A 13,051-nucleotide genomic window follows, 5' to 3' on the forward strand; every position below is an offset into this window, starting at 1 on the left:
CCTTTTCTACTCTACTGGCCTTTCTTCTATTTATTTATTTAAATCAGTGCTTTATATACATGCATAAAGATGGAATTCACTGTAGTATATTCATATATTTACACAGCCTAATTTGGTCAATTTCATTCTGCAGTTCCTCCCTTTTCCCATCCTTCCTCCTTCCCTACATATCCCCTTGCTCCACTCCACTGATCTTCCCTCTAATTTCTTAGGATCTCTCCTTTTTTCCTGTTATTTTGGTCTAGCTTCCAAATAGTGTAATCATTTGACCCTTGACTTTCTGAGCCTGGTATATTTCACTTAACATGATGTTCTCCAGTTCCATCCATGTGACATCAAATGCCATAATGTAGATTTTTAAAAATCATGTATCAATAGGAATTTGGGTCAACTGAATATAAGAATTATTTAATTCCATGAAAATTTGAACAAGTGGTTCAAAATGTATGAACAGGTATCAGAATTGACAGATCATAGTAGACACACTCACAGATGGCACTGGCAAAATCATCGGCAGCTGCTCCCCCAGAACCTTTGGAGGGAGATGAGTGGCTTGCAGGAAAATCCAATTGTATTGATGAGTCTGATATGTCCTTATTGTCATTTTCATCAAATGCTGAGGGTGAACTAACTGAGGCAATGGAATTTGAGGACTCACTTCTACCATCTGGCTCCTAAAATGAAACCAAAAGATATTTAATTTATTTGGAGGTTATCTGGGAGAAATATTCTAGGGGTTACTTGAAAAAAGCTAATGCAAAGATTTTAGTATCTTCATTCTTGTAAAGTGCATACTTACTCAAAAATTCAACAATATCATCAAAATAGAGAGAAGTAACCTATTATTGAGACAATTAATGTTAGAGGAGAAATGCAGGGAGAAGTAATTTCCCACCTATACAATTTAGGACCTCATAATTGTGAAAATATGCCAGGTCCTGTGCTAGGAATCTTATCTCCTTGTCTTCACGAATCTCTATATCTAATAAGTATATTTATCTTCCATTTATTTATAAGAAAACTAAAGTTTAGAGAGGTTTGATAATATTTCATATGTTGTAAACCTAGTAAATAGGGGAACTAGACCTTGAAGAAAAATTTGTTTGATTCTCAAGTGTACATTCAGCTATGTTATGTGAAATAGTTGCTTGAAAAAAATATAAAGCACAATATGGTGCACCTTTTTCCATTGCTTTAAGGTATGTTGAGAGAATCAGTAGCATGAAAAACCTACACAGAGAATTTTCAAATGACAGTGAATGATGTCTTAACTTAAACAAATTCAGAGACATAAACATATTTTGATGAAAATCTAGCCTGCTTTCAGTAACTAACAGAAGACACTCAAGGATAGAAACCACACAATGTGACATTTTAGGTGGCATTTCACATCCTGTGGGAAAACATACCAACTGTTTTTAGTAAACCTGTTTATTGATGAACTCCTCTTTGTGTATAGTGATTCTTGGCACAGAGAGATTTGTGCCACCCTGTCGGCGACTGGTTTTTATGACCTTCACAGCCACAAAACCATGTCATAACAGTATGCCCTTTTTAAATTAAAATAAAAGGAAGACCTATTTACTCTGTATATTTAAAAAACATTCCTAAAGATAACTAGAGACACCCAGATGTACTATAAAACTTATGTTGGGATATCCTGTTTTAATCTTTAATTAATACAGACACATGGACATAGGTATGGACAAATGGACATAGGTACTTTTCTACTGATAACTGCTTTCCCATTAGAAACTATTCAGAGAATTTTCTTCCTCCGTTTTTTCCTTTTTTTCTTCCTTTATTTATTTCTTCCATAATTTTTATGTGCCTATCATAGACCAGACCCTAGGTTGGACTTTGAATTTGGACAAATTAGTACAAAACTAACCAAAGATTGAGTGTACATAATTCCTTCCTTTTAATAGTTCATAATATTGACAGATATCACTAAACAAATAAGTTACTAAGTCATAATTACCAAAATGAAACTATATGCAAAATGCTTACAAGTACAGAAGTAGGTATATCTAATTCTGCCTTGGGAAATCAGAGATGACATTTGAGGTGAATCATAAAGGATGACTAATTCACCAAATTAAGAATTGGTGAGAGTATCCTCTAGTATCTTCTAGACAGAGGGAAGAACTTTCACAGGGAACAATAATTCATGAAAAACAGCATGGCACCTTCAAAACCAGTTTGTGTGGTAAGACAATGTGCTAGGAACGTAGATTTCCAAAACATTTCCTTGTTCTGGAGTTCCACTTGAATTTTCAGATGTCTAGATGCTGTGTATTTGCCAAGAATTAGTTCAAATACCATGTAATCTAGGAAATCTCTGGGAAAATTCATATTGCCATAGCATCAATGAAGCTACAAGAGTATTTCAAACCTATTTAAATGTCAATTAACCTTTTTTTTTGTGGTGCTGGGGATTTGAACCCAGGGCCTTGTGCTGGCAAGGCAAGCACTCCTACCAACTGAGCTATATCCCAGCCTCAATACAGAATATACTTTTTTTTTTCGCAGTGCTGGGGATCGAACCCAGGGCTTTGTGCTTGCAAGGCAAGCACTCTACTGACTGAGCTATCTCCCCAGCCCTCAATTAACAATTTTGAACTATAAAATGACCAAACAGGATATTACTTCAATTAAAATTCTCTGTGTTACTAATTCCTTAAAAGTTTAAACATGCACTTACATATGACAAAGCAATTTCACTTATAGGCATGGAACCCCAAAGAATGAAAAGCAGATACTCAGAGATACTTCTATGCGAACCTTCAAAGAAGATTATTCAACATAGCCAGAAAGTGGAAAGAAACCAATCACTATGTGGTATATACATATGGTGGAATATTATTTTGTAGAGGAATGAAATTCTGATGCATGCTATAAAAAGAACCCTGAAAATATAATGCTAAGTGAAATAAGCCCATGATGAGTGAACTAATATTGTGTTTCAAATTATATAAGGTAGCTAGAGAGACAGTAGAATACAAATTACCAGGATCTAGGGAGAGAGACTGGGATTTAATTGTTCAGAAAAATATATATGTAACAGAATTGGATATTGATAAAGATTGAATAATATTGTGACTCCTCTAACTTCCACCAAATTGTACATTTAAAATGGTAAATTCTGTGGTATGTGTTTTACAATAAAAATAATCTTTCCAGAAAAAAACTGTATGTTTTAACTGTATGTTTGAATATGTGATCTGAATAAACGGGGCAAACAAATAAAAGGCATATGTCCCCAGAAGTAAATAGAAGCCTCCAATTTAGAAGCAGGAAAGACGCCCACATACCTATAATTTAAAAATGTTTAAGGCTTTGGGGTTGAATATCAAACTGTATTTGGAATATCTGGAATGCCACGTATCACATTCAGAAAATATCCTCAAAATGAAAGAAATTTCTCTTTTTGAAATGGTGCATTACCTCCTGTTGATGTTCAAAGTCCTGGAATACAGGTCTCTCCAATCCTAGATCATCTGTCTCTGAACAATGTTCTCCACTAAGTCCAAATGCTCCATTATCATCATTGGCTCCACTGTCTCCTTTACTTCCATCACCCCTGCTACCTCTTCCACTACCTATGTTGGTTCCATGTCCTTCCTGGTCTCCAGTGGCTGCATTGTCCCCACTGGTTGCACTTCTTCCATGGCTTTTCCTAGCTTTATGGTTGCCATCGCCTCTGTTGGCTCCTTCTTTTTCATCACTTCCGTCACCACCTTCTTGCTTGCAGCTTCCATCTCTGCCATAGCTTGTCCTAATAACAAGGACAAATTAGTGAAAGACGACCACCAAATAAAAACACAGTTGAGAGTGAACAATTGAAATAAAATTAGAATTTGTCTTATAAATATCTACCATGTTCAGGCATGTTTTAGCTTTATGTTAATGATATTGTATGATACAGACAAAAGTAAAAATGCCTGTGTCCTGTGAATCTTAAATATTGAATTAACATCATAGCCACTGTCAATGGGTTAGCTATATGTGGATAGTAGAGGAAAAGGAATTTTCATTCTTTATTAGGTACATGTGTTAGATTAGAAGAATAAACATGTTTTTCTTAAATAATATAGTGTTTCATGCATTAGAAACTTCAGAGATACATGATTAATCAATCCTGATCTGGATCAACCAGAATATATTTGAATAATTTTTCTTGCAATATATCAACTTTATATTAATTTAAACATATTATTTGATTTTTTAACAAATATAAAGTCTGCTTAGCTATAGAATCCCATGGGTAAACTGCTCCCATCAGGAAGTTCCAGTAATATAAACCTACTATCTTCTAGAACTGAGATAGTCACTTAATTATTTTGTAAAATCATCATTCTTAAGAAAATATTGCAATGCTCTTTTTCAGCATAAGGGACAACATTAAATATATGTGTCTGGAGTGATTCTAAAAGTAAAGTTATGTGACAATGGGATTCTTGGTAGATTTTTCAATTGAAAAAAAATCAAAAGATCTCTTGGTAATATCCCCACTAATTAACCAGAAAAAAAGATCATGTTAGTTTTGTTATATAGATGACACTATATATGCACTTCTCAGCTGTTTGAGAAATGCATAGCTGTGTTTGCAAATACTGGAAGCATAATTCATTTCCCCCACTTCTCATGCCCATTTTGGTTTTACAGGGTAGGAAGATCCAGTGGAATTAAATCTTTCCATATTTTTTTTTATTGGTACATTATATCACACATAATAGTGGGATTCATCGTTTCAGTGGCATTAATTTTAACAGAAACAAACAATACGAATTATAAATTAATAAATAACTGAATGTTAATAAAAATAATATGGAAATAATGAGAAATTAAGCATTTTGTATGAAAACTATTTAAAATGTATTGCTGAAGATCAAACCATGTACCAATATGTAAATAAAATTAACTCATCCTTTTGATAATACACCTTGAAAGTGAACAAAAGATGCAAATAGTTCTGAAGTTATAAAACTTGGACAGTGTAAGTAATCTAGAAAAACCAACCTTGACCAATTAGGAGCATCATCTTGATTATCATCTATGCCATCACCAGACTCATCATTGTGGTCATCATCATCATGGTTTTCACAGACACCATTTGCCTGATCAATCTGGTTATCCAAGTCATCATTGCCATTGGCGTGCTCATAGGTGTCTTCGTAAGCATCGTTAGAATCCTCATCATTGCCATCAGTATCAGCACCAGCATCATAGAGTTCAACATAATCACCATCCTCTTCAGGTGGCTGAATGACAGGTGCAGGAGTTAACCAATCATTCCGGAAGATTTCAGAGAGTGCATTATAGCCTACCCATTCATTTGTCAAGTACACAGGGGGTGATATTTTTCCTACTTTAAATCCATCTGGAACCTGTGTACACAAGAAAGGTTAATGTAGTCTCTAGTAGCCTCTCATTTTGTTTTAGATTGTGAAGTTTCCATGCTAACAACAGTTTAAAATGTATTCCCTCAATTGAAACAAAGATGTTCGCTCACTAGATATAGTCAAGATTTTAGTGAAAATAAGATGCTAAGACCCAAACATCAGACTGTGATTACTAGTGGACTTTCCAGATCACACACAGCAAGATTTACTCACTTTGTCTTTTTGTATTACTCCTATTTGTCTGCTGAGGAGTAGACATTTACTTTTGATGCTGGAGAGCAGAACAGGTGACTTTTTGCTTTATGGATACATTTTTCCTTTTTTAAAAAATCTCCTGACTTTGGGATTAATGCATCTTGAAATCAGGTTAATTTCCCAGCTTTGACTTCACACGTCTTAGGTTATCTCAAATTATTTCAAACACTTTTTCAAAAGCAAATTAAATATAAATTCACCTCTTATGTGTAGTAGGTGTCATATATAGCAAATTTTGGTATAGATATGTGTATGCTAGAGTTGGGGAAATTATAAAAATAAAATGATCTGTAAGCTTACTCCAAAAGTGTTAAAGGTTTTTAATTTATGCAATCAGAGAATACTTTATTTGCTACTAAGTATTTTATTTTTTATGTTGTTCCATTACCCAAGGAGTGCTACTAAACAACATTTAGACATCTAATCCCTACCCTTTCCTTTGAGATCTACAAATATCTGCTTATTACTCCTCTCTCTCCAATATTTTGTGACAGAAGAAAAGTGAAATGAAATAGTGTCTGATAAATTAAGGGTTTTTCATTTAATTTTTAACTTCTAAATTTTGCATTCTGGATATTCACATAGTAAAGTGAATTATTTTCAAAATAAGACAAAATTAAACTCTTTAACCTTTCCCTCCTTAAGGGAATATGATAAAATGTACATCAAAACAAATTGGAAATTAAGAATAGATATAAACATATTAAGATAGACACCTACATGGACATCAATCAGCAGCTTCTGATCAATAGTAGAATAAGGTGGTGATGACTGGGACCTCCTTCCAGTCACAGGACTCTCCTCCTCAGAAGATGATTCTAAGGAATACCAAAAACATGTCAGTAATAGTGGTGATATACTGATTGCCTTCATTTCTTTATTTGTTGGTGTGCGAGTTCAATTCCATGTTTTTCTTGTAGCCAGGATCCTAAGATAGATTTATTTATTTATTTGGGTACTGGGGATTGACCCTACGGGTACTTAACCACTGAACCACATCCCCCAACCCTTTTAAAATATTTTATTTAGAGACAGGGACGTGCTATGTTGCTGAGACTGGTTTTGAACTTGTGATCCTTATGCTTCAACCTCCTGAGCTCTATTTTCAGCGGTAGTAGCAGGTTCAAACATTGCTTCATCTGTAGACCTATATGACATTTTTGTTTTCAATATTTAATGTATACTTTCTAAATATTTATCCCTATACATATAAGGTTTCTCTCTATTTATGTAAGAATGGTGACCAGGTTGATATATTTTTAAAAGAAGAATGTACCAAGAATAGAAAGGGCTGAGGTTACCACCGGCCTCACATACTCATCTAGTAGAAATAGAGACCAACAGTGTATAAGAAGATGATAGATTAGCCAAAACTCTCAGGAGCTGACTCTGCAATCTTAAGCCCCTCCAATTTTCACCCAGAGATATATCTTCAAATATTTCAATAAAGTTGAAGAGTCAAGTACTGAAAAGACACAAAACTTCACCCTTTCTCTAAAGCTGGCAACTTTCTATATGAGTACTGTGTAGTAGAACTTTCTGCAGTGATAGAAATGTTCTGTAACTTCACTGTCCACTACAGTAGCCACTGGTCACACATGAATATTGAATACTTCAAATGTGATCAGTATGCCTGAGAAGTGAACTTTTTTTTTCTGGCTATTCCTAAGACAGTTATTTATTTATTTTTTAATTTAAGTCATCTAATTGTTAGAGAGGATTTCCCCAGAGTGAGAAATGCTTATCCTCCCTTTGCTAGGAAAGCTGTGGCTTGCTGAGTACCAGGAGGCAAGAATTTTTTTAAAATTTATTTTTATTGTAAACAAATGGGATCCATGTTGTTTCTGTTTGTACATGGCGTAAAGGCATACCATTTGCGTAATCATACATTTACATAGGGTAAGAGAAGTGAACTTTTAAAGTTTAATTTTCAGTTTTCATTTTAATTGCCACAAGTGGTTAGTTGCTATCACATTGGACAGCTCAACTCCATAGGATATTTCCATTTAAATGCAAATTTATACATGTTTAGAGTCTAGTTTTGATATTAAGTTTAAAATCTAGTAAGAATATTTCATAGGCTCCAAAATCAGTAGGTCTTGGTGAGCATTCTCAGAAAAAAGCTTCCCTAAGGGAACAATTAGGTCACTGCTTATTGTTTTTGTGTGCTAGAAATTAAAGACAAACACCACTGCCTCTCTTTTATTTACAGTCTTAGTGTCTATAGCCAAAATGTAGCCACTACAACTCTAAAAGGCATACATTTGTAAACATTGCTGTCTTTTGAGAACATTATAACAAACACAACCTAAAATATGGATCCTTATATTCTGGCATTGTTGTAATTTTCCCATTTATTATTTTTCTATGGAAGACTATTGTTTCAAGTCTTTTGGTTTGGGAGTAAACTAAATAAGAAGTTTGGGAAAGTGTCTTGTGATTTTGAGGCAAACCTGTAATAAGGTAATTTCCTCCGTGATGAAACCTGTAATCTCATGGAAATCTCAAATGGCCTATGAAGTAAATAGAATAATAAAACACAATTTTAGAACTGAAAAGAAGATTAGCTATTATCTGCATAGAAGCTATTTTGTTCTCCCTCCTAGCAATGTTCGTGACTCTTTTGGTGCCTAATCCAACATTTATTTCAAAGAGGCAACATAAATAGACCTTAAATTTTCAGTTGTTTGTCCATTAGTAGTGAAGTTAGCCCTAGTTGAACCAGAAAAAAAGAGATCCCTGGAAAAAATACCTAAAATCACTCCTCACTCAGGCTTATGTTACTTATCAGAACATAGTATTTCTGTGCAAGAAGTCACCACCCTTTAAAAGAATTCTGGCGCTATATGTCTCTTAAGTGAAGAATGCGGTTTTTATGTTCAGATCTTTGAACATTTGGTTTTCTATATTATTTTGCATATTAACATTTTACTAAAATCTGTGTGCAACATTTTAAAAGATGACTTGGGGACTTGTTCAGGCATTTTCCCCTTGCTTAACTTACCTGAATTGTTTAAAAATTTGTAATGCCAGATTTTATGGTTCAAGGCACATCTTTGGTTTTGTTTATAATATGCCCCAAATCTATAATTCATTTAAACTTTCTCAAAAGCACATCTTAAAATAAAATTCTTTTTTAAAATTCATATCACAATTTGTGAAGTTGTTTTTATGATTTGATTAATTTTTCATGTATTCTGAATGAAAATCATTAGTTTGTAATATTTAGAAATATTTATGAGATACTGTGTATATCACATTTTGAAGAGGTGAAATAACAAGCTGACAAAACACACTCTCACCACTCTTCCAACCAGTATTTTCAAGGTTGTCTATAAATTTTAGCTTGGTGATTCATGTCTCAAGTTCCATAATTTTGACACTTGATATAATAACTAAATTTGAATCAACTACCTCCCCATAAATATTCCTAACTACTACTTAACTGCTAACAGACACTTCAGAAAAATAATTTTCTACTTTTCAAAGGTCATCACTGACCACCCAATGGCCAAATCCAAAACTTGGTTTCCCTGACATTTTTTATTTACTCTTTAATGAATTCTTTTCTCTTAACTTCTGAAATATAAATTGTTAACCATTAACTTAGTGTTTTGACTGTTGACACTTTGCGTTTTGAATCACCTGATGCTGCTGGGAAAATCTGAAGATTCTGCAAACTCCTTTGATTGATGTCAATGGGCTTCTGAGCTTCTTCCAAAAGTGATGGCAGAGGAACACTAAAGAAAAGATGGGAAAGCATGTGCCATGTGCTAATCATAGGGGAATGCACAATTTCTCATAAAGACAAACAAAAAAGTTTTTCTTAAATATAATATATATATATATATATATTATGTCATACTGAAAAGAAAGGGAGTTTATGTTTTCCAACTTCCAATTTCTCCCAAACCTGTTACTTTATCTAGAACAGAGAAATGATTTCCAAAACATAGAAATAAAACACATTTCACAGCTCCTTTCACATATCATATTTATTTCTTAACATTTCTATGAACTTTCTTTAAGGTAGTATTCAGGCATTATTACCTGGGAAACACAGTGATACACTTAATATTAGAATGTATATGTGTATTTTGGGGGGGTACTGGGGATTAAACTCAGAGGCACTTGACCACTGAGCCACAACCCAGCCCTATTTTGTATTTTATTTAGAGACAGGGTCTCACTGAGTTGCTTAGGGCCTTGCTTTTGCTGAGGCTGGCTTTGAACTCTTGATCCTCCTGCCTTAGCCTCCAAAGCCCCTGAGATTATAGGTATGCACTATTTTAACATGACAAATCTATTAAGTTATTATTATGTCAAATATTCTACTATTATTTCTTGATTTTAAATGTTTAGAGTTCATATTTAATGCACTATTCCTGATTTGGTAGATGGATGGAAAGAGAGGGCACTTTAGTTCTTGCTATTTGAATTCAAAGACCATGCTAAATATTCCAAACACTTTGGCCTTTCTATATGGAAAAAAAAATATATATATATAAATATATATATCTACATATCTATATATTATATATAATACATATGTATCCATATATAAAAATAATGTTTGAAAATTACTGAAGACCACCAGTATTATAAAGATCAAAAAATAGTGACTGGTGTCAATGTCACATATGATATCTTATTGATAAAATATTGAGTTTTACATCTAGTTTTAACTCTAAGTCATTTACAGACTTGCCCATTCTGTGGCATGAGCTTTTGTGTGTGTGTGTGTGTGTGTGTGTGTGTATGTGTATCATGTAGTACATGCCAGAAAACTCACTTAAAATTTCAAGTCATTTTGTTGCCAATTACTAATTTGAACCCTGTCAAATGATTCAAATAATTGTTTTATTAATATTGTGGATCTTGGGTAGATAAATGATATGGGGACTGGATTATGACCAAATGTGAGAGTTCTAGTTTTTGGATCATTTTAGTTGAGCTTTTAATTGGGGCAATCATGACAGTGCTGGTGAGGTTGTCATTGATATTTTAGTTTTTTTATTTCACATAGGACTTAATGTCAAAGAAACAAAGTTTACCTTTCCGTGCAATAATCATGAATAACTTGAATACAGATCAGACACATACCTTGAAGTGAACTTGACACGGTGGGTACGTTCCTGGTTATGAAGCACAGAAGCAGGCATCTCTTGGACCTTGAAGATACATTGTGATACTAGGTAAAATTCTCAATCATAAATTCTTTTGAGTTATTAATTTAAATAAACATGCCATTCTTCATATATGTTTGTTCATAAAAATCTGACTTACAAAATATGATTTTTATAAATACACTCTTTTTTAATAGTTACTTATACTATATCATTGGAACTGCTTAACTCTAATTTCTTTCTTTCTTTCTTTCTTTCTTTCTTTCTTTCTTTCTTTCTTTCTTTCTTTCTTTCTTTCTTTCTTTCGGAAGGGTACTGGGGATTGAACCCTGTGTTGCTTAACCACTGAACCACATCCACAGTCCTTTTGTATATTTTATATATACAGGGTCTCACTGAGTTGCTTATCCTTGCTATGTTGGTGAGGCTGGCTTTGAACTGGAGATCCTCCTGTCTCAGCCTCCACAGCTGCTGGCATTACAGGCATGTGCCACCACCCAGCTTTATCTGTGATTTCTGATGTTTCTTTTGAATTTTAGTATACAAACAGATTCTTGAGAGCAAATTATCAAAACCGCTCATTTTATTGTTAGGGAATCTGTAACCCAAAGAAGGAAAATGACTTTTCTAAGAATATTGCATCCAGGCAAAGAAATAAATAAAATCAGAATGCAGGCCTCCTAACTCTTAATTTAGTATTTTTTTCCATGTTATTACACTACTTTTTTATATCAACTCCACATTTTTCACTCAAAATTTAAGAATTTAAGTTTGAATTTCTTACACATTTAAGCTGATCCTAGATTTTCAAATATTGTCATACATGCATGCACATCATTAAAATCATCCAAGAAAATTGTCCCATTTTTAAAAGTCTTTTTTAAAATTTTATAGTTTGACTGTACTATCATAATCAGTATTCCAAATACTTTTACCTCGAAATAAATTTGGATTTTACTACTTATAAACCTATCCAATATAGCAAAACATTCAAGAAAGGGCATATATAATGAGCCAGTTTTCATCACATCAATGAGGTAAATTTACTTTCTGCCAATATTTGTAGAGAGGGCCATGAAATTTTGCCTTGCCTCATTCAGTTTTATATACCTAAGTTTCTACTCAAAATAGTTTGTAGCTACTCAAAATATAGATCATTCTGTCATACAATGAGATCATCACACAAAATTCTTTAGAAAGGCAATTGCAACATTTTACACTTTTTAAAAAAATCTAGCATTTTCATGCTAATATAATCACTCTATATTTTCTAGAAACTGTACTAGCTTTAGTATGCTATTTTTCATTGTGAAGTGACTTTTCAAGGCTGTTTTTACACTCCAGCAGACAGATTGATGAGAAATGAAAAATCTTATCAATCTTCCACGTGTTTTGCTAATGAGTGTTTCCAAATATAACCAGATGTTTGGCAGTATGCAGTTTAAATGTCTACCTGACAAACTATTTATACCTTCAATACAGATAGCTGGCATCATATTGTTTTGGTTTTTGAAGGTGACCTCAGGAAGTTTATTCTATTGCATTTTATGCATATATGTATGTATGTATTTGAGACAGAGTAATGCTGTGTTGTCCAGGCTGCTCTTGAACTCCTGGACTCAAGTGATCCTCCCACCTCAGCCTCCCGAGTAGCTGAGACTACAGGCATGCTCCACTTAAGAAGTTTATCGACACTAGTAAACCAGAGGCCAAAATCACTCAAAATGGATACTGGCCCAAAGAAACAAACGCAAGGCCCAATATGAACTGTCTATGTTTAGTCTAATAAATGGAGAAGGAAAATGATTAGTAAGAATAGCATTTAATATATTCCCAACGAAATGCAGCCCATTAGTTTCCATGCTTACAGTGTCATACTTAAGGTAATGATTATTACCTAAGGGTATAAGAGAACTCATTTACTAATACGGTGAAGAAAACATATTGTCTCATTAAATAATAAATCTACTTCTGCAAATTATTAGTATTTCTAAAGAAATACTCTTAATCATTCACTTCAGAGGATGGTTAGTATTGGGGAACTATATTTAAAAAGATCTGTCCATGAAAGACTTCATAATAGACTCCTGTGAAGCATCTTTTCCTAATTAATAACTTATGCTGGTTAGGAACAACAATGATGCTCCTGATTCACCATCAATAAAGTGAGAGCTTGCATTTTTTACATATTCACCCAATCCATCCTAGTGACTAGGACTTTTTAGATGGCTGGTTGTTAGGAATGCTGGCTGTGATAACACTATC

At 33.5% G+C, this 13,051-nt stretch overlaps 1 protein-coding gene and 1 long non-coding RNA gene across 16 annotated transcripts in view; one reads left to right on the top strand and one right to left on the bottom strand.

The window, feature by feature from the left end:
• The window catches only part of LOC306651963, a 318,748-nt gene that overhangs the window by 67,201 nt on the left and 238,496 nt on the right, over positions 1-13,051 (top strand). For all 13 annotated transcript variants that reach the window (XR_013761263.1, XR_013761264.1, XR_013761265.1 and 10 more), the window contains one exon: positions 10,751-10,855. This is a non-coding gene — a long non-coding RNA (uncharacterized lncRNA). The remainder of the gene's footprint in view (positions 1-10,750; positions 10,856-13,051) is intronic.
• The window catches only part of NRK (Nik related kinase), a 128,996-nt gene that overhangs the window by 23,271 nt on the left and 92,674 nt on the right, over positions 1-13,051 (bottom strand). For 2 of the 3 annotated variants that reach the window (XM_079124950.1, XM_079124948.1), the window contains exons 15-20: positions 10,764-10,831; positions 9,306-9,400; positions 6,381-6,478; positions 5,023-5,390; positions 3,448-3,778; positions 491-674 (exon numbers count right to left, since the gene is read on the bottom strand). In XM_079124950.1, coding sequence (XP_078981076.1) covers positions 491-674; positions 3,448-3,778; positions 5,023-5,390; positions 6,381-6,478; positions 9,306-9,400; positions 10,764-10,831 — 1,144 coding nt within the window. The remainder of the gene's footprint in view (positions 1-490; positions 675-3,447; positions 3,779-5,022; positions 5,391-6,380; positions 6,479-9,305; positions 9,401-10,763; positions 10,832-13,051) is intronic. The other variant, XM_079124949.1, reaches the window with a different exon arrangement.

This window comes from Sciurus vulgaris (assembly GCF_902686455.1).
Source record: "Sciurus vulgaris genome assembly, chromosome: X".
In the NCBI taxonomy this organism is placed as follows: domain Eukaryota; kingdom Metazoa; phylum Chordata; class Mammalia; order Rodentia; family Sciuridae; genus Sciurus; species Sciurus vulgaris.